The 20570-nt window shown below is 41.5% G+C and overlaps 1 protein-coding gene and 1 pseudogene across 1 annotated transcript in view; both read right to left on the bottom strand.

Moving 5' to 3' along the window:
* Positions 1 to 16878, bottom strand: part of DCAF5 (DDB1 and CUL4 associated factor 5) — a gene marked incomplete at its 5' end in the record, with an annotated part of 28774 nt that extends 11896 nt beyond the window's left edge. The window contains one exon of the mRNA XM_032875080.1: positions 16812 to 16878. Coding sequence (XP_032730971.1) covers positions 16812 to 16878 — 67 coding nt within the window. The remainder of the gene's footprint in view (positions 1 to 16811) is intronic.
* Positions 1711 to 15259, bottom strand: LOC116878007 (annotated as a pseudogene).
* Positions 16879 to 20570: the final 3692 nt, after the last annotated feature.

Here is a 20570-nt window from a genome sequence, read left to right as displayed (position 1 = left end):
CAGAGGGAGAAGGACAAGCAGACTCCATGGTGAGCACAGAGCCTGATGGGGGGCTTGATCCCATGACTCAGAGATCAGGACCTGAGCTGAAATCAAGAGCTGGAAGCTTAAACTGAATGAGCCACTCCAGGAGCCCCTGACATTATTAATATTTGAATTATCCATAAAGCTATCCATATCCCAACCCAACATCATCAAGTTTGCTAATAAACCATGAAGGAGAATGACTAGGGCATTCTCCTTATGGAGACATAAACATGGAGCATATGTTTTCATGGATCAGGAAAGGTTAGGGGCACCTAGGTGGTTCAGTCGGTTAAGCTTCCAGACTCTTGATTTCAGGTCAAGTCACGATCTCAGAGTTGTGAAATCAAGTCCTGCGTTGGTCTCTGCACTGCGCATGGCGACTGCTTAGGAGTCTCTCTCTCCTTCTCCCTCTGCTTCTGCCTCTCCTCCTCCCCCGCCTGTGCTCTCTCACCAAAAAACAAACAAACAAACAAATAAAAATAAAAGGAAAGGTTAAGCACCAAAGCAGGCTGCCGTGATGGGAAACCCTAGATAGCCTCAGTGTACTGGGTTCCCAGAGTGGAGTGGAAGGAAGGGTAGGTAACCTGAGCCTAGTCAAAATAAAAATAAATGAGAAAATAAGGAAAAGAGATCCATGGGAATCTAAAACAGCTGTTCCCATATAGGGATCTTACCCTCCTCCAAGGAGTTCCCTTGTTGCTGTTGTTTCCTATGTAAGGTTGATTCAAAAAGTAGCATTCCCGGGGCACCTGAGTGGCTCAGTCGGTTGAGCGACTACCTTCAGCTCAGGTCATGATCTCTGAGTCCTGGGATTGAGTCCTGTATTGGGCTCCCTGCTCGGTGGGGAGTCTGCTTCTCCCTCTGACCCTCCCCCTTCTCATGCTCTCTCTCTCATTCTCTCTCTCTCTCAAATAAATAAATAAAATCTTTAAAAAAGAAAAAAAGTAGCATTCCCACTCATGGGTCCCTTCTGAATTCCGTGTTTCCAATATCCTACTCCTACCCATACCTGCACTGGGGTAGTCACTAGCAAAGAAACTTCGGGTTAAACCTAGTACGATCTCTTATTTAATCTTACTGCCTTCAATAGAAGTAATTTAAGTAACTCAGAGAATTTGATTGACTTCCTCCTAGTCAAGTAAATGGCAGAGTCAAGATTTGAACCAGTCTGTTTGCCCATAATGCCCCCAATATCCTTTCCACTATAACAGCGGCCTTTAAGAGATGAAAGGATTTGTACAGGGATGGAGTCTGAAGCTCATAAAATATCTGGAAATCTTTCTGGCAGTTACCATATGAGTCGGTTTTCTTTTTAAGCCCTCAACTTAAAAATGGGAAGGGGCAGATTTTATCCAGTGGTATCCAGAGCACAAGCTCCATTGTATCCCCCAGAACATTTCATCACATTGCCAACACTGAATAGTTCATGAGAGTTTGCACACCTAGAACGGGGGGTGCAGTGGCTGGACTAAAGCAGGTGCTCAGTAAGTACTTGTTGAATGGCCAGTGTTTCAGGAGAGGGCGAGTCTTTTTTTTCTTTTCAGGATTTTTATTTATTTATTTGCCAGAGAAAGAGCACAAGAGGGGGAGTGGCAGGCCGAGGGAGAAGCAGGCTCCCCAGTGAGCAGGGAGCCCTATGCAGGACTCGATCCCAGGACCCTGAGTCATGACCTGAGCCGAAGGCAGACACCTGATCGACTGAGCCACCCAGGCGTCCCGGGAGAGGGCAACTGTAGAGTAAGTACTACCCATAGGAGGACAGACGGAGGGTCTCATGTCTTAAAGAATCAACTACCATGAACCTAAAGCTTATCAACCAAACTGACCTTCCCACCAAAGCTGATTTGGAATACAACTTCAGTAACTTCTGGGCCTGAAGAATAACTGAAGGGTCTCAACATCTGTAAACTCAGACCATGGGAAAACTTTCTATTCTCCCATACAATGTGACCTCATCTGGTTTCTCTTCATGGCAGCAAGTTTATTTATTTATTTACTTTCTCTTTCAAATCATTTTAATAAGCTTGCAATGATTCAAACTGTGGAAGGAGGATTCAAACCTGTTCCCTTAAGAGGGATGCTACCATGACTGCTTCACACAAGCATGATCAAAGGCAGTGATGAGACCAGATTCCCAAGAGCAAGGGTGGTAAGAAGGCTTCAAGGCTCAGTTTGAAGAGCTCAGTTTCACAAAGTCTCTGAGCGGTAGCAAAAGAGACATGAAATGTTAAGGGACCCTCAGAGGGCGCGGTTGCTGGGTCATGAGCACCTCGAAGCGTTTCTTGACGGTGATTCAGTGTTGAGAGTATTCGTCATCTGGGGAGAACCGAGCAGGATGGGCCGAGCAGGTCTGCTGTCCCACAGGGTCAGGCTTCTTCAGCATATAGACCCAGGCTCCCTGCTTGTTGAGATAATACTGGAGAAACACAACCACACCAACGCCAGAAGTTCCAATTCTGCCCATGGCAGCGATTTTAATACAGGTCTTTCCTCCTTCTTCCTGCCCAAACTGGTAACTAGGAAATCCACAGAGCCAAGACACTGATGGTGACAACGGGTATAGGAAGAATTATTGCTGTCATTTGTTTAAGTCATCCAAGGCTGTGTACACAGAATCCGAACAGTGAATGGGCTTCAGGGAGGCTCGAGAGTCTCTCTCCTGGTTTCTGGGTTTCAAATGACTGAATACAGCTGCTACTGTACAGTTTAGATACAATGATTATTAGAGAATAGATTTTTATCAGTCCTGGAGATTTATATAAACCTGATTTCTTCTATCTGAAATAGCTAAAGATGCCAGTATCAGTAAAATATCAAAATAACAATAATGTTATCAAAAATAACAGCATATATGATAACTTAGGATCTCCTCTCTCCATTACTTAGCTAGACTGTACCCATCAACAGGAGGATCAAGTTGGCAAGAGTCAGGCAGGGAATATTCTTTGCTTAGAACTATGTAAGCTACAAAATGTCCCCTCAGCTGATGATTCACAGACCTGTAACCCTCAGGCAAATAATGCATTATATGTTAATTTAAAAGAAAAGTCCCTTCAGGATCATCTCTCAGACGGCGGTTAGGGGCCTGATGCAGAACAACCTCAGCCCATGGTTACTGAGCTGAGTCAAGACCTCATCACTAATAATGGACACCAATGACTGAAACAGCACATACCTGGGGAAAACCACCTCATTCATTCTTCAGCTGTCATTTGTTTATCCACTTCTGTACAATCCAACGGTCATTTCTCTCAGTCATCTGTTCTGACTGGCCCACCAAACATGTTGGCATCACTCTTTTTCTCTTTTTTTTTTACAAAGCCAAAATTCTACATCTCCATCTTTCCTTTGGTTCAGATGGGGTGCTAGGGAGGTGAAGGTTATAAATCCCCTTACCTATTTTCCTGCAAGGTCTTAGAAAAGCAGTGGACCATCTTACAAGATTCTGATATCAGTGACTGACTCACTACCACAGGGGGATCCCAGGAAACACAAGGGACTCAGAGAAAACACCTTACTCAGAACCCCAATAAACACCATTCTAAAACACCAAAGCCAACTGTCCCTCCAGAGAAGACAAGGGGCTAAGTGTATAGTCCTCATTTCCCTTCCCTTTACCTATGCTCCCCTTTCTACAACATTCAGCCAGAGACTTGTCCCCTCAGGACTTTCAAGGGTCAGGACACCGCTCCCATTTCTTGACAACTTCTGTTACTTCTGTTCTTTGTCAATTTTATTTGCTTTAACAAAATCCTCTAAGAATGATGATGTTTTCAGCTCAAGAAGTAAAAGCAGCCAGGTCAAGATTTCTTGATGCTTTGGTCTAAGGCCAGTACTCTGTTACTCAGGAATGCAAATTTATCTCCTGCCATCTTAATTTCTTGTCTTCCATCAGCCCCTTCCAATCATCTGGTCCCTGTTCCGGGTCCCTTACTACCACTTTCACACTTCACCCTCCCTAATCTCAGTGTTATCCACCATTTCCCCATCCCATTCTCAGAGGGGTGTTTGTCTTACCCATTAATTAATGGAAAGGGGGGGGAAACCCAAAAACTCTAACAGCAAAATTAATACTGGTATTTTATCCAGTTGATTGATTTGGGACTGATTTGGGATTTATTTTATAACAAAATACTTAACATGTCCTGTTCTATAGCCCCAACTGCCATTGAGGACCTCTTCCCAATAAGATTGATAAGTTGCTCTTAGATTTCTGTTTGGTTTTTTTATAAGTTTTAACTTTTTTTTAGTAATCTCTACATGCGGCTCAAACTCATGAACCTGGGATCAAGAGTTGTATGCTCTTCTGACTGACCCAGCCAGATTCCCCCTAGAACATTGTTAATGGTAATATTTAAAAAACAAACAAACAAACAACCCTTACACTCCTGGGTGGCTCAGGTCATGATCTCAGGGTCCTGGGATTGAGTTAGGTTCCCTGCTCAATGGGGAGCCTGCTTCTCCCTCTCCTCCCAGCTCATGCTCTCTCCATCTCTCTCTCTCTCAAATAAATAAATAAAATCTTAAAAAAAGAAAAGAAAAGAAACCCTCAATACTCAGATAAAAATGACAGATTATGGTAAAGGAAATGCTTTTAGCATTTTATGGGCGAATCCTATCTGGTGGGCTCTAGGTTGGAATATCAAACAAAATTATGCAGAATGTATTAATAGGGCAAGATAATGAGCAAATACATAAAAGAGTGGTACCACTTTATAGGGGGAGGGGTGCAGAGAAGTTGAAATAATAAAATAATAAAATGGAAATCAAATCTCTGTAATTACACAGTCCTTCCCTAACCTCGGTGATACCAAAGAATCCAATGGTTTAATTCAGTCCTCATTCTACTTATGTGACCTATCAGCAATATCTGATATAGTTGCCTCCCCTTTCTTCACTGCCTTCCTAGGACCACCTTCTCATGGTTTTTCTCTTATGTAATTGGTCACTCCTTCTTGCTTTCCTTTTTGGCTGCTCTCCCCGACTCCGTAACACTGGAATGCCTTAGAGCTCAGTCGTTGCTTCCCTTCTCTTGACTAGCTATACTCACTTGTTTGCTGATGTCATCCAGTCTTGTGGCTTTAAACACTACTTATATGCAAACAAAACTCAAATTTTTATCTCTAGTTCAGAACTTCTCTTGAACTCTTGAATTTCATACCTCTATTATCCAAACTGTTCAACATCCATCTTCACCTGGATGTTTAAGAGACATCTCAAACTCTACCTGCTCCTCCTCTCCCCCAGTCCAATCTATCAGGAAATCATGATCAGGATTTACCTTCAAAAAACATCTAGACTGAAACCTCTATTACCTTGATTTAAGCCACCACCACCATCAATCACCTGTATCATGGGGGACTCCTACTAGTTCTCCTCATTCCTATCCTTGGCAGCCCCATGCCCACCATCTATCCTCAACTCCACAGCCAGAGTGATACTGTTAAAATAAGTTAGATCATGTCACTCCTCTGCTCAGAATTCTCTAATGGGTCTTCTGTTTCACCCACAGTAACAGCCTAATGGGACACCCTTTGTGCCCTACTTAACCCTACTATTCCCCTCTCTCTTACTCTACCTCAAAACACACTGTTTTCCATGTTATTTCTCAAACACATGAGGCACATTCTCACTTCAGAACTTTGCACTGGTTTGACCTAAAATGTTCTTCCCCCAGATTTCTGCATGGCTAACTCCCTCACCATTTTGAGGTTTTGCTCAAATGTGATCTTCTCAAAGAGGTCTATACTGAACATCCTACCTAAAAAGCTGCATTTCCCTGACCCCCCAATACCACTTCCATACCCCCTTATTCCACTCTATATTATCCTTTTCCTTAGCATTTCTAACCTGTTAAACATAATATAATTTATTGTGTTTATTGTTTATTGTAAGCTTCTCTTGGTAGAACATAAGCTCGATGATGGCAGGGGTCTTTTGCTATACAATCAAGCCTTGAACAGTGCCTATCATGGACTAGGTTTTCAATAAATGTTTGACAAGTGAATGAAAAGATATGAGTGTATTTGACTGCAGAATATAGGTATACCAGATAAAACTCAATCTCCATTAGTGTCCCCATCATCCAATGTGTGGGGTATCCAAGTGTTTCTCCATCTTCCTTCTGTCAAATTTGGATATTTCTTTTATGGCATTTTTACTATAGTAAGAGCAGAGAAATAAAGGGGCTAAAATCCTACCTATCCATCATGGTCCTCTGGAATGCTGTTTCCATGAAAACTTTACTGCTCCCCCAAATCTCTTCAAGCCTCCCTTCATTATTTTTTTCTATGGGCCCTGGAACCCACTTTTAAATTCATCATGTGCACACACACATCCCCTTTTCTCATCTTTCTTAGAGTAGAAGTTCTTTGAGGACAAGAAGGTATTTATTCTTTCAGTCACCCATAGGGTTTTGCATAATGTCTTTTTTTTTTTTTTAAGATTTTATTTATTTATTTGACAGAGATCATAAGTAGGCAGAGAGGCAGGCAGGGCGGGGGGAAGCAGACTCCCCATTGAGCTGAGAGCCTGATGTGGGGCTCGATCCCAGGACCCTGAGATCATGACCTGAGCCACAGGCAGAGGCTTTAACCCACTGAGCCACCCAGGCACATCGGGTTTTGCATATCGTCTTATGTTAGGATACTCAGTAAGTGAACAGACTGAAGTAAGTCCCCTTATCATTTTCTCTGGAGCAAGGCTTGAAAGAGAAGGCTAAAGCTATTATCTACCAAACTGAGGTTTGGCAGGTACCTTTTGAGGCAATTAATCTATTTCATTCCTGATACCGCTGGTAGAATTAAGAGGTTCCTGTTCTGAGGGGCAAGGGACTACTTCTTTACCTTGCTATGTCTAAAAGAGTTGTCCAAATAACCTGAGTAATTCCGAAAGGCCTGAGTGAACATCCCCTGTGTCTCTAAGTTTCAAACCACAAGAATTAAATCAGAGTAGGGAGGGGCGCTTGGGTGGCTGTCGGTTAAGTGTCTACCTTTGGCTCAGGGGATCAAGTCCCCATATCAGGCTTCCTGCTCAGAGGGGAGCTTGCTTCTCCCTCTCCCTCTGCCACTCCACCGACTTATAGTCTCCTTCTCTGTGTCAAATAAATAAATAAAAGTCTTAAAGGAATTAAATCAGGGTAGTGACAATACAGAGAGTGGTGGCTGCCTCCTACGGAATCACATAACTACCTAAGACTTAAAGAGAAAAAAAAAGTCAGATGGGGACAGCCAATGCTCAGTTAAAGCTCAAAGAGCTCCACAGACAGCAGTGCTTAACTGCACAAAAAGCCAATTATACTAGTTCTTCTTTGATCATCTGCATATCACATGTGTTTACAACCAACTACTTGTGACCAATTAAAAACAGTTGTTCTTCCTGGCATAAGGGAGGGGGGAAAAAGGCAAATGCCCAGGCCTAACCCACTGAGAGTGAAGACAGGTCTAGCAAAAGGAGGAGAGACAGAGCACACACACATGTGCAGGCCCGTGAAAATGCATTTACAGCTGTTTCCATTGGCCTGCTGGCAGTGGGGGTGGCTGCAGTGACTGGGCAGTGAAACTGCACGTTTTCCCCTCTGTTCAGGGAAAAATCTGTCACAGAACCTTCCCCCTCTTCAACTACCGATGAATCAAGAGCAGCCTTGATGCAACAACTCAACCAGCCATTCCTGAGGGAGAGAAAGACAATGTCTTGGACTCTAAGGAGTTTTTCAGAGAAGAGTCCAAAGGGAGAAAGCTTTCTTCTGGAGGAGTAACAGTCATGGCATAGCAGCTGCTAAACACCCTCACCAGCACCCTCAAGAGGTGGATGTTATTACTCTGGCTGTACTGTTGATAGCGCTAATGTTCTTGTCTTACAGATGAAGAAATAAGTTTGGCAAGATTAAATAATTTTTCCGAAGCAGAAACTAGACGAATGGATCAGGAATTTAAATGCAGGCCTACCAACTCTATTACATTATGTTTCTTTCCATAAATAGGAAGGTCTTCACATAGAAGCAGATCTCAAGGGAAAAAAGTCTTATCCATAAAAACCCTAAAGCCCTTTCCAACAAGAATTAGGGGAAAGGGAAGGAGAAGATAATATGAAGATTTTCCAGAGACACCCACCTCCTCCACATGTTGCCAAATTCATTACTTCCATACCTAAGTTACTAGGGAGCAAATGCTTTGGAAATTATGGATCTGTGGACGATGATCCTACTCTACATGGCAGTAACGACGTCTTACATTTGAAAACACACATTTTTCAGAAAGCTCCCGAGACTGTTAAATCATTTCGTGATATGAGGCCTTGGGAGGGGAAGAGTTTTTACAGCAGAAACTAAAGCTCAGACAATTGCTGTTACATAACTTGCCTAGAATCACTCCATCAGCTAGTTAGTGGCAGCATTGGACTGGAATCCAGGTATGATTTTGAGCCTAATGCTCTTTCCAATATACCACACTGGCTCTATACATAATTGCTGGTCTGTTTATTTTATCTTCAGAATCACCACATTAAAACAGATGCTCTTCCTACATACTTGAGAGGTGTAAAACATTCCGATGGGCTTTTTCTTTGCCACAGCCAAATTCCCAGTTCTAGTCCTTTAATTTTTGGAGAGGTTTTTAGAAAATGAGTTATTATTTGACATCAACTGAAAAACTGAGCCTAACCTTGCCAGGTAGGAAGTTTTATGGTGGTTATTAGGTCTCACATCTCAAAATGATTTCCTGGGGCGCCTGGGTGGCTCAGTGGGTTAAGCCTCTGCCTTGGCTTGGGTCATGACCTCAGGGTCCTAGGATAGAGCCCTGCATCCCACTCTCTGCTCAGCGGGGAGCCTGCTCCCGCCCCACCCTCTCTGCCTGCCTCTCTGCCTACTCGTGATCTCTCTCTGTCAAATAAATAAAATCTTTAAAAAAATGATTTCCTTAGCCTACTATGAAGCCCTATGCAAATTACTTAAGAGATTTGTTAAGTTTATACTGTTTATATAATAAATACATTTCATCTCTTTGGAGTTTGGAACTGCAATTCCCCAGTGACTTTCTGTCTTTCTGAACAGGAGAGTAGAGAAAAAAAGAATGTCCTTGCTTTTGGCTAACGCTCAGGACTGCTCTCCATCTAGTTTTCTCAGCATCTGGTATGCACTGTGAAGCACACAGCAGGTCTGCAATAAATGCTGATGGCCCGTCAGACCATTAAGGCATAGAACAGCAAGGCTGCTTCCCCATATTAGCTTGCCTTAGTATCTTCTGTTCAACTAGCATGCAGGCATGCACTGAGAGAGCGAACTCAGCCTCGTCCCATATTTTGATTAAATCAAAGAGGAGAAGGATTAGAGTAGGGATTTCCCCACAGACTTTTTGTCATCTAAGCATTCAAAGCTAGAACCCAAGGGCCACATCTAGTCCTCGTATGTCTGGCTTGCCAAACACTGCTGAGTATTTTTAAAATTATGAATTGTCAACATTTAAATATAGAGATGTTACATATAAAAATGAGAGGTGCTAAGTATCCCTGAAGCCAGGCTTAAGGGTAGGGCCAGAACCAGGAGGAATTAAAAGCCTGTATAAAGAGCAGTTACACCATTATACTCCTCCTCTGAGCACATATGGCCAGGAAGCTCCCCATTCCCCACACAAGCAGAGACCTAGGGGTTGCAAGCTGAAGCTGACCTAAAGAGGTTTTGGACTGGAGACACCAGGTGCAGTGGAGGGTGGGATTAAGCAAAAATCTGTGCAGAGACCTATGAGATTCACAGCTCTATTCCCTTATTTGGCTCTTAGAGTCATGGCTCAAATGCCAGGCAAATATCCTGCAGATCCTAGATCAAAGATTCCCTTCTGGAAAGGTAGCTGATTTCAAGAGTAGAAAGGCAACAGAGAATGTCCAAAACTGAAAATTCAAAGATAGCATGAATTACAGGAAGAGAAAGGAACTGTTGCATTTTTAAAAAATAAGTTTTGTAATATCTTGATTTAAAATTATGTACCTGTATTATTTTGCTAACAAGAAGTACTTAATTATAAAAACAGTGAAAGTTATAGAAAAAGATAAAAAGAACAGAAAGAAAAAGGAAAGCTATACTAACAAAGGAAAAGAATGTGGGTGGGTCGTCCAAAGAGTGGCAGGAAGGTTGAATTCCCCAAATGAGCCAAGGTTTATGAAAAATAATCACAAAAGGTGCTTAGTTACATGCAGAACAAGATGACGATCAAAGAGACAGACTTACTGTGATAACCTGATGATGTAATGTTGAATGGTAATAAAGAGAAAACAAACCCCTCAATTACAAGTTAGTGAATCCAACAAGAAAGACAAGCAATCATAAGGTCCTGTTCTTTGTCTTGTGTACAAAGAAATCCAAGCATCAAATAAAGAATGGGGATCCAGGACCAACCACAGCCCACGTAGACACCATGGGGGCCCCTAGCCAACTCTAAGTATGAGCAGATCATGGGTTCTGTGACCTCCAAAAACAGTTTATGTGATATTGAGTGTACTTCCTGAAACACCCTGCAGCACACTTAGTATCAAGGAGCCAAGATTTTCCTCTGGTCTAGCCAGGCTACATCTGCTGAGCTTATTTAGTTAATCCTTAAACAAAGGTAGAACAAATCCAGAGGAGAGAAATCAGTACGGTAAAGAAACATTATAAAGTCATTTCTTGGGGCACCTGGGTGGCTCAGTGGGTTAAGCCTCTGTCTTCAGCTCAGGTCATGATCTCAGGGTCCTAGGATCGAGCCCCGCATCAGGCTCTCTGCTCAGGAGGGAGCCTGCTTCCCCCCCTCCTCTCTGCCTGCCTCTCTGCCTATTTGTGATCTCTGTCTGTCAAATGAATAAATAAAATATTTTTAAAAAATCATTTCTTTGAGGAAATGCAAAACTGAACATCGGGGCAGGGGTGGGTGGAGGATGCTATCTCTGGAGAGATCTAGAAGAGGACAGGAGAGCTACCTTCAAATGAGCAAAAGGCTACGAAGAGGAAGAGAGGCCATTCTCAGTAAGATAGCACTCAACTCTCAGGAAACAGAGTAAGACTTACGAAGAACTTTCTAATTGCTGGAGTTACCCTGGAGCAAAAAGCACTTTATTATGGTGGACATCCTGGCATAGATTTAAGTCACTCCTCAATAAAAGTGTACTTTACACATATAAGTTGTAACTCAAGAAAAAAATTATTGTCAGGGTGGGTACGCGAACAGAAAATTTTATAGTCAAATACCCCTGTAGTATCCCTGAGATGAATGCCAGGATGACTTGTTTTCATGTTTAGTTGAGAAAATTGTATTTTTATTGTGATTTATTCTTTGACCCACACTTATTTCCAATTTTTTCCATCATTGAGAAATTAAAAAGATACAGAAAACAGCACAAGTAGTGGAGCTTAATAAAGTTTTTTAAGGTGAACACTATTATAGCTGACATCCAAGTCAAAAAATGGCATTTTTTCTGGCCATTTTCATGCCTCATGTGCCTCATTTCAGTTACAACCCTTTTCCTCCCATGAAATCAGATATTACCTGATCTTTATATTAATCACCTCTCTGCATTTTTAATAATTTTATTCATCCAAGTGTGCATTTCTAAATAGTTTTATCTGGTTTTTGTTTTAATATGTCATTTACGTTTCTTATACAACAGGTTTCCTCCTGTCCATCCTTTCCTTTTTTCAGTAGGATGTATTTATTAGAGAAAATGGGCCCTTTGACCTAACGTTTCTGAACTCTGGATTGTGTGGACTGTAAGCTTGCAATGTAGTACAATATGTTCCTGTCCTCTGTGCTTCCTGCAAACTGAAAGCTGGATCCTGAGGTTTTATTCAGAGTTGTTTTATTTGGCAAGCCTATCAGTAGTATTGTGTTCTTTTTATCAGAAGGCACATAATGTCTAATTGCCTTTCTTATTAAGATGTTGCACACCTGTCACTCCTCGGTATTTAGATGCATTAATTCACTGAGGGCTGTGAAGCAATTGCATTAAAATTCTGTAATTTCTTTTTTAATAGTGTATTTATTAAACCTACATTTTTGGTAGATAGTTTCCCTGGATACAGAATTTTAGGTTGGCAGGTTTTAATTCTCTAAGCACCTGAGAGATATCATTCTATTATATTCTGGCTTCTATAATTTGGTCATCACTCTTACTGTTGCTCATTTACAGGTAATCTGTATATTTTCTCAGGCTGCTTTTGGGCTTTTTCTCATTATCTTTTGTCTCTAATAGTCTGACGTATGATGTGCCTAAGTGTATTGTATTTATCCTGTTTGTGGTTACTGAGTTTCTTGAATCTGAGAATTAGTCTATTTCATTTGTTTTAGAAAATTCTTCTAGCTATTGCCTCTTCACATATTGCTTCTGCTTCGTTTTCTCTCTCTTATCCTCCTGGGACTTCAATTTCATCTATGCTGAATCATCTGTGCTCCTCTTGTCTCTTACACTGTGCTCTTTCTGTTCTCTGTTCCCATTGTCCTTTGATAGCTTTTATTAACCTGCCTTTTATTCACCAAGCCTGTCTACTCACTGTAGGTTAAACCCGCCCAATAAAGTCTTAGTTTTAGATACAGTTTTCAGTTTTATAATGTCTATGTGATTTTCTAACTAGATTACAATTCTCCACTGAAATTCTCCATCTTTTTTTCTATTTTGTTTGTTTATAACATTTGAAGTCCTTATCTGTTAATGTCAATATATGGATAATATTGTGGATGGCTCCTATTGATTATTTTTTCACTCTTGATTACTAGCCACATTTTCATGCCTCATTATTTGTTATCATATGCTAGACATGGAGTATAAAAAAACCATAGAGACTGCTATGGACTAAATTATCTTCCCCAAAACATATGCTGAAGCCCTAAATCCTAATGTGACTGTATTTGGAGACAGGGCCTTTAAGGAAGTAATTAAGGTTAAATGAAGTTATAATCCAATGAGACTGGTATCCTCCTAAGAAGAAGGGACACCAGTGATGTGTGTGCACAGAGAAAAGGTCATGTGAGCACACAGTGAGAAGGTGGTCATTTGCAAGCCACGGAGAAAGGCCTCAGGAGACATCAAACCTGCCAGCACCTTTCTCTTGGACTTCTAAGCTCCAGAACTGTGAAAGATATATTTTTGTGGTTTAAGTCGCCCATTTTGTGGGATTTTGTTATCGCAGCCCTAGCAGACTAACACAGACCAAAGCTGATTTCCTCTTTATGGCATTCCCCATTCTACTCTTGAGAAAATAAAGTAAGGGCTTGATCATCCTCAATCTAATCGGGAGGAACTAGTTCAGTGCTGGGTTGCTTCTTTAGGAAGAATACATCTACTTCTGGCTTCAGATATCTCAAGTCAAGACCTAGAGTGTGCTTGTTGCAGGTGCCTTTCTCTAACTGGGGTCGTGTCCTAAGCACCAGGAGATTACAGGATAGTTCACTCATCCTTCCTGGTCCAGCCCATCCTTGAGTATAAGCCTTTTGGGCTTCTTCTTCTTCTTTTTTTTTTTTTTTTTAATTAATCTCTATGTCCAATGTGGGGCTTGAACTCACAACCCTAAGATCAAGAGCTGCAGCACTACAGACTGAGCCAGCCAGGCGTCCCACCTCTTGGGCTTTTAACGGAGAGTCTGGCAAGTCTCTGTTGTCCTCTGCTCTGAATGTTCTGTCCCTTAGAGATTTTAAGCTTAGCTCTTTATCCTCCTTTCCCCGGCACACTCTGGCAAAAGCTCCATAGAGCAGGCCCCTCCCAAGGTGGGGTGGAGGGGCGGGCAGTGCTTTGTCTCCAGAACACTGTGTTAAGGTGGGACCCACCTGCGTTCCGCCTCTCCGGGCTAGTCCCATAGTTCCCAGGACAACCCTAGCACTCAGCAAGTGTCCAAGGGAAGATTGGCTATGGGATTGGAGCACCTCTAGATTCTGTCATATCAACCCACGTGATCAGTGCAAATTCTGATTTCATCTGTGGTGGCCCAATCTGTTGACTCTATGCACACGCCCCAGGACAGATGAGGGTCAGCATCTGTGGGTGGGCTAGAAGGGCTCTGCCTTCTTCAGAACTTGAGTGTTTCTAGCATACTTTGTTGCCACAGACACCTTTATGGCTTTTGTGACTGTTGTAGTTACTGTGTGATGGGAGCCACCACTGCATACTCTGTGGGATCTGAAGCCCTACAGCCCTAAAATTTTTTTAAAATTTAAAAAAAATTTTTTTAAAGATTTTATTTACTTGACACAGAGTGATCAAAAGTAGGCAGAGAGGCAGAGAGAGACGGGGAAGCAGGCTCCTGCCGAGCAGAGAGCCTGATGTTGGCCTCGATCCCAAGACCCTCAGATCAAGACCTGAGCTGAAGACAAAGACTTTAACCTTTAACCCACTGAGCCACCCAGGCACCCAAGCACTTTTTTTTTTTTTTTTAAGATTTTATTTATTTATTTGGGCAGAGAGAGATCACAAGTAGGCAGATAGGAGGGCAGAGAGGTGGGGAGGCAGGTTCCCTGAGGAGCAGAGAGCCTGATGTGGGGCCTGATCCCAGGACCCTGAGATCATGACCTGAGCCGAAGGCAGAGGCTTTAACCCATTAAGCCACCTAGGCGCCCCTACAAGTACTTTTTTAATAGAAATTTTACATCATTCATTTTTCCTCCCTGAAATAGTATTTCCACATTACCTATTCCCGCCCCCACCCCCAGACATTTCAGCCTAATATATTTTTGCACTTTGGAGGTTTTTACCTCTTATAGCAAATGGTTGGAAATTTATGGAGTATTTTTGGTTTTCTGGGTTTTGTTTTTGTTTTTGTTTTCTAATGTGAAAGAAGAAGAAAGGGGAAGTGGGAAAGGAGAATGGGTACTTTCCTAGGAATACTGATTTTATGAAAGACTACATATAGAATTTGAGAATCTAGAACTGGAATACCTTTAAAGCAGCTGTGCCTAGAAAACCTTTGGAAAATCTGGGTATCCACTTCCCAGTTTTATTATTGGAATCCTAAGTCAGCTATCAGATCCCTGCCGACCTGAAGACTGCATAATCATCTACACTTAAAAAGTCAGCCCACTGTGGCCCATACCTTAAATCAGTACAAAAATAAGCTGGGACTTAAAGAGGAAAAAAATCTGTAATACTATTGTTAATTCTTCCCTATTCTCTCTATACAAACATGAAAAAGATTCCAGAGAACAGCTCAGGGGAAGGGGGTTATCCACTTCCTATTTTAAAAAAATCACATTGACTTGGGCGCCTGGGTGGCTCAGTGGGTTAAGCCGCTGCCTTCGGCTCAAGTCATGATCTCAGGGTCCTGGGATCGAGCCCCACATCGGGTTCCCTGCTCAGTGGGGAGCCTGCTTTCCCCCCACCCTCCCTGCCTGCCTCTCTGCCTACTTGTGATCTCTCTCTGCCAAATAAATAAATAAAATCTTTTTTAAAAAAATCACACTGACTTAATAATTAAAAGCTTTTTAAGATCAGGTAAAAGATATAATTAAGCCCAAAGATTAATTCTCAGATAATCAATCTATAAGACCAGGGGTGGAGACGTAATAGTCTAGCGCTAGAATATCACTTTTGTTCAGCCAGACCGCCGCGGTCCCATCCGGTTGTGCTTCACAGGTAAGCTGCTTCACTCATGCCTTCTAAATTCCACAAGGGAAAAAAGGTCTTTTGCAAACTGTTTAGTAACCAGACCGCAGTAATAGGATGGTTACATCAAAAGCGGGCTTCAACAAGTTTTGAAAGGCAGACGTTTGGTAACAATATTGTTAATTCAGCAACAGGCAAACCAACAACTTCCCTAAACACTGAGGACTAGACAAATTTTACGTGGTAAACTTGGCATAGTCCTCTATTACTTTCCTAATGGCCATTTTCCAGTTTGATGCCATGTATCACCTGGAGCAGATGGCTATATTGAGCTGTCCCAAGGATAAAAAACAGACATTTTTCTACCAGTAGGAAGCAACCAGTGGAAGACTGAACTGAGTATGTGAAGACACCATTATCAAGAACGAAGAATGATCCATGATGTTTGAACGCTCAGATGGCCTACATCCAAATTCATGGAAAGCTGCAGGCATTTTTTCAGAACACATCTAGAGAAAATGCAAAACTATTTCTTTCTAAATTTCTTTGATATCTGGGATCAGCCAAACCCCAGGGACTGAACTTGTCCATCAACAAAGAACGTTACCCTTTAGTTACCATCATCAGGGAGGCCAAAGGAAAGGAAAAGAGCCTAGAGAAATAAACAAGAATATGCAGGTGGATAAAAAGGGAAAGCAAGATAAAAATATTCCAGGGGACAGGGGCACCTGGGTGGCTCAGTGGGTTGGGCCTCTGCCTTCGGCTCGGGTCATGATCCCAGGGTCCTGGGATCGAGCCCCACATCGGGCTCTCTGCTCAGCAGGGAGCCTTCTTCCCCCTCTCTCTCTACCTGCTGCTCTGCCTACTTGTGATCTCTGTCAAATAAATAAATAAAATCTTTAAAAAAAAAAATTAAAAAAAAATATATTCCAGGGGTGAAATAGGAGCAAGGAAAATGGACATAATGGAGATCTATGAAGTCTAAAGAAAGTTCTTGAGAAGAAATCTGAGCATCACTAACTCAGTAAGGGTCTGTCTGTATGAGGTTATAGTGAAATCTGGCTTCTATTTTTTATGTTTAAATTTCCCTTGGTCACTTTTCTGATAAACTTACTATATTAAAAGAGAAATATCATCCTATTTCTACAGATCACTCCTTTCAGGGCACAACATATGCCAAAGGTCAATCAACAGAGCCAACATTAGCAGTAGGTTCATGCTAGGAATATACTTACCTGCTTCTGGATCTGCAGGAATTCTCCACATGTACAGGTTGAAGTCATCAGAGCCTGAAAGGATATACTGTTGGGATAAAAAAAAAATACATATTTATTATTTATATCTTGACTGATAAAATATCTACATCTATCTACCTATCTATATAAAGATTTTTTAAAAAATAAATGAGACAAATGGGCAAATATTCATAAGGCATCACACAGCAAATACCCTCTTTAACGTATCTTCCAATTAAAAGGTTCACTGGCTAAAACTCAGCAATAAAAACCAAACAACCTAATTCCAAAATGGGTAAAGGACTTGAACAGCTATTTCTCCAAAGAAAATATATAAATGCCTAATAAGTACATGTGGAGATGCTCAGCATCACTAATCATTAGGGAAATGAAAACCAAAATCACAATGAGATACCATTTCATAGTCATTGGGATGGCTAATACCAAAAAAAACAAACAAACACACAAAAAGTAACAAAACAAAACAAAACAAAACAAAACAGAAAACAAGTGTTGGCAAGGATGTGGTGAAATTAAATCCCTGCGCATTGTTGGTGGGAATATTTAATGGTGCAAACACTATGGAATACAGTACAGAGGTACGTCAAAAAGTTAAACATAGGGGCACCTTGGTGGCTCAGTGGGTTAAAGCCTCTGCCTTCAGCTCACGTTATGATCTTGGGGTCCTGGGATCAAGCCCCACATCAGGCTCTCTGCTCAGCAGGCAGCCTGCTCCCCCCACCACCCCATCTGCCTGCCACTCTTCCTGCTTGTGATCTCTCTCTCTGTCAAATAAATAAATAAAATCTTTAAAAAAAACTACCATATGACCCATAAATTCCACTCCTAGGTATATGTTAAAGAACTCAAAGCAGGGACTTGAGCTATCTGTATACCAATGTTCATAAAAGAATGCTTACAACAGCCAAATGTGGAACCCAAATGTCCATCGATGGATGAATGGATAAATAAAATGAGGTATAGATATAACAGACTATTATTTAGCCTTAAAAAGGAAATTCTGACCTGTGCTACAATATGGATGAATCCTAAATGCATTATGCTAAGTGAAATAAGCCAGATACAAAAAGACAAATATTGTATGGTTCAACTTATATGAGGTGCCTAGGGTACTCAAATTCATAGAGATAGAAAGTAGAATGGTAGTTGCCAAGGACTAGGGGGAGGAAGGACAGGAGAGTTGCTGCTTAATGGGTATGGAGTTTCAGTTTAGGAGGATGAAAAAGTTCTGGAAATGGATGGTGGTGATGGCTATACAACAATCTAAATGCAGCTAATGCCCCAGAACAGCACACTTAAAAATGATTATAATGGAAAGTTTTGTTGTGTATATACATATATTTAAGTTTTGTATTATTGAAGCATAGTTGACCTACAATGCTATACTACTTTCAGGTGTACAACACAACATCTTGACATTTCTACATATTATTCAATGTTCACCATGATAAGTGTAGTTACCATCTGTCACCACACACTATCACATTATTATTGACTATATTATCCCTATGCTATACTTTGCAAATCCGTGACTTACTTATAACCGGAAGTGTGTGCCTTTTAATCCCCTTCACCTATTCCACATCTCCCTAACCGCCCCCCCTTCCCTCTGGCAACCACCAGTTTGTCTTTCTCTAGGATTTGTCTTTCTCTGTCTGACTGATATCACTTAATATAATACACTCTAGGTCCATGCACATTGTTGCAAATGGCAAGATCTCATTCTTTTTTATGGCTAGTATTTCATATATATATATATATGTGTGTGTATGTATACACTTGTATACACTCATGTATTCACTCATGTATGTGTACACACACACACACCTTCTTAATCCATTCATCTATTGATGCATACTTGGGTTGCTTCCATAGCTTGGCTACCATAAATAATGCTGCAAAAAACACAGGGGTGAATGTATCTTTTCAAATTAGTATTTTCATTTTCTTTGGACAAATACCCAGTAGTGGAATTACTGCATCATATGGTAGTTCTATTTTTAATTTTTCCAGGCGCCTCCATACAGTCTACACAGTGATTGCTATGTTATGTATATTTTATCACAATTTTTCAAAAACACTTCTGATGCAGAACAAAAAATTAGGAGCTTCCCAGAGATCTTTTTCCAAGTGTAAGCATCCTGAATGTCCCTGCTTTCAACTGACATCTTTGAACAGGAAGCCATCATCACCCAGCCATGAGTTAGTGCTAGGATCATAAGCAATCCCCATCTATGTAGCAGTTTCAAACTACTTGATCTCAGATAGGACACTGAGCCAGACTGATTTTAATTAGGACTTATAAAAGCATTGTCTAACATTGTCTAACAGCAACAAGTCAGCAACCCTGACAGCTCATTTATTTGCAAAGATTAACAAAAGTATACTGCTTTAAGCTGAAGTCAGCACTACTTTCTGCCTTTTGGTGTCATCCCCTTATTTCCTAGAAAAAGAAAGGCCTATAGTTTTGTTTTCTTCTTCTTTTTTAAAAAAGAGGCACCGAGGGGAGGGGCAAAGGGGGAGAGAGAGAGAATCTTAAGCAGGTTGCAAGCCCAGCACAGAGCCTAATGTGGGGGCTCGATCTCACAACACTGAGATTGTGACTTGAGCTGAAATCAAGAGTTGAACACTTAACTGACTGAGCCATCCAGGCCACCAGGGCCTACAGTTTTCTACAGAAAACTTGACTTAAAAATGACACTGAACAATTCCAAAAACTGTTAAGTTCAACTTACACACAACTTTATGCCTTATGTACATACTTTACAATAATTAAAAAATCAATTCACCAGTCTTCAAAATACTTGTAAGAAAGTGAGAAAGGAGGCAGAGAAAGGCATGTTTAAAGATAAAAATAATGTTATCCACAGGGGTTAGGTGATTTAGCTCAGGGCACAGTGGGAAAAGAAATGGGCCCAATTTCCTCACCTGGTAGCTCTCTATTATTGTCTGAATGTTTGTGCTCCCCACCAAATATACATTTTGGAATCCTAATGCCCCATGTGATGGTATTAGGAGGCGCGGCCTTTGGGAGGTGATTAAGGAATAGGGTAGAGCCTTCATGAACAGAATTAGCAGTCTTAATTAAGAGACCCAACAAGGGCGCCTGGGTTGCTTGGTCAGTTAAGCGTCTGCCTTTGACTCAGGTCATGATCCTAGGGTCCTGGGATCGAGCCCTGCGCTGGGCTCCCTGCTTGGTGGGGAGTCTGCTTCTCCCTCTCCCTCTGCTCCTCCCCCTGCTTGTGCTCTCGCTTATTCTCTCTCTCAAATAAATAAATAAAATCTTTATTAAAAAGTCTCATAATAGGGGCACCTGGGTGGCTCAGTGGGTTAAAGCCTCTGCCTTCTGCTTGAAGTCATTCATTCACAGATCCCAGGGTCCTGGGATGGAGCCCCACATCGGGCTCTCCGCTCAGCGGGGAGCCTGCTTCCCTTCCTCTCTCTCTCTGCCTGCCTCTCTGCCTACTTGTGATTTGTCAAATAAATAAATAAATCTTAAAAAAAAAAAAAGATTCATAAAAAAGAAATCTTTTAAAAAAATAAATAAATAAGAGACCCAACAGAGGTCCCAGGTGCCTTCCGCTATGTGAGGATACAGAGAGAAGTTCATGTTCTGCAACCCTGAAGACAGCTTTCACCAGAACCCAGCCATGTTGGTACCCTCATCTTGGACTTTCAGCTTCCAGAACTCTGAGAAAGAAACTGTAATTTTATAAGACACCCAGTCTGCGCTATTTT

The sequence above is a fragment of the Lontra canadensis genome, unplaced genomic scaffold (assembly GCF_010015895.1).
Source record: "Lontra canadensis isolate GAN:19392208 unplaced genomic scaffold, GSC_riverotter_1.0 scaffold55, whole genome shotgun sequence".
In the NCBI taxonomy this organism is placed as follows: Eukaryota; Metazoa; Chordata; class Mammalia; order Carnivora; family Mustelidae; genus Lontra; species Lontra canadensis.
Note: the sequence above shows the minus strand (reverse complement) of the source record. Positions and strands in the feature narration are given on the sequence as shown.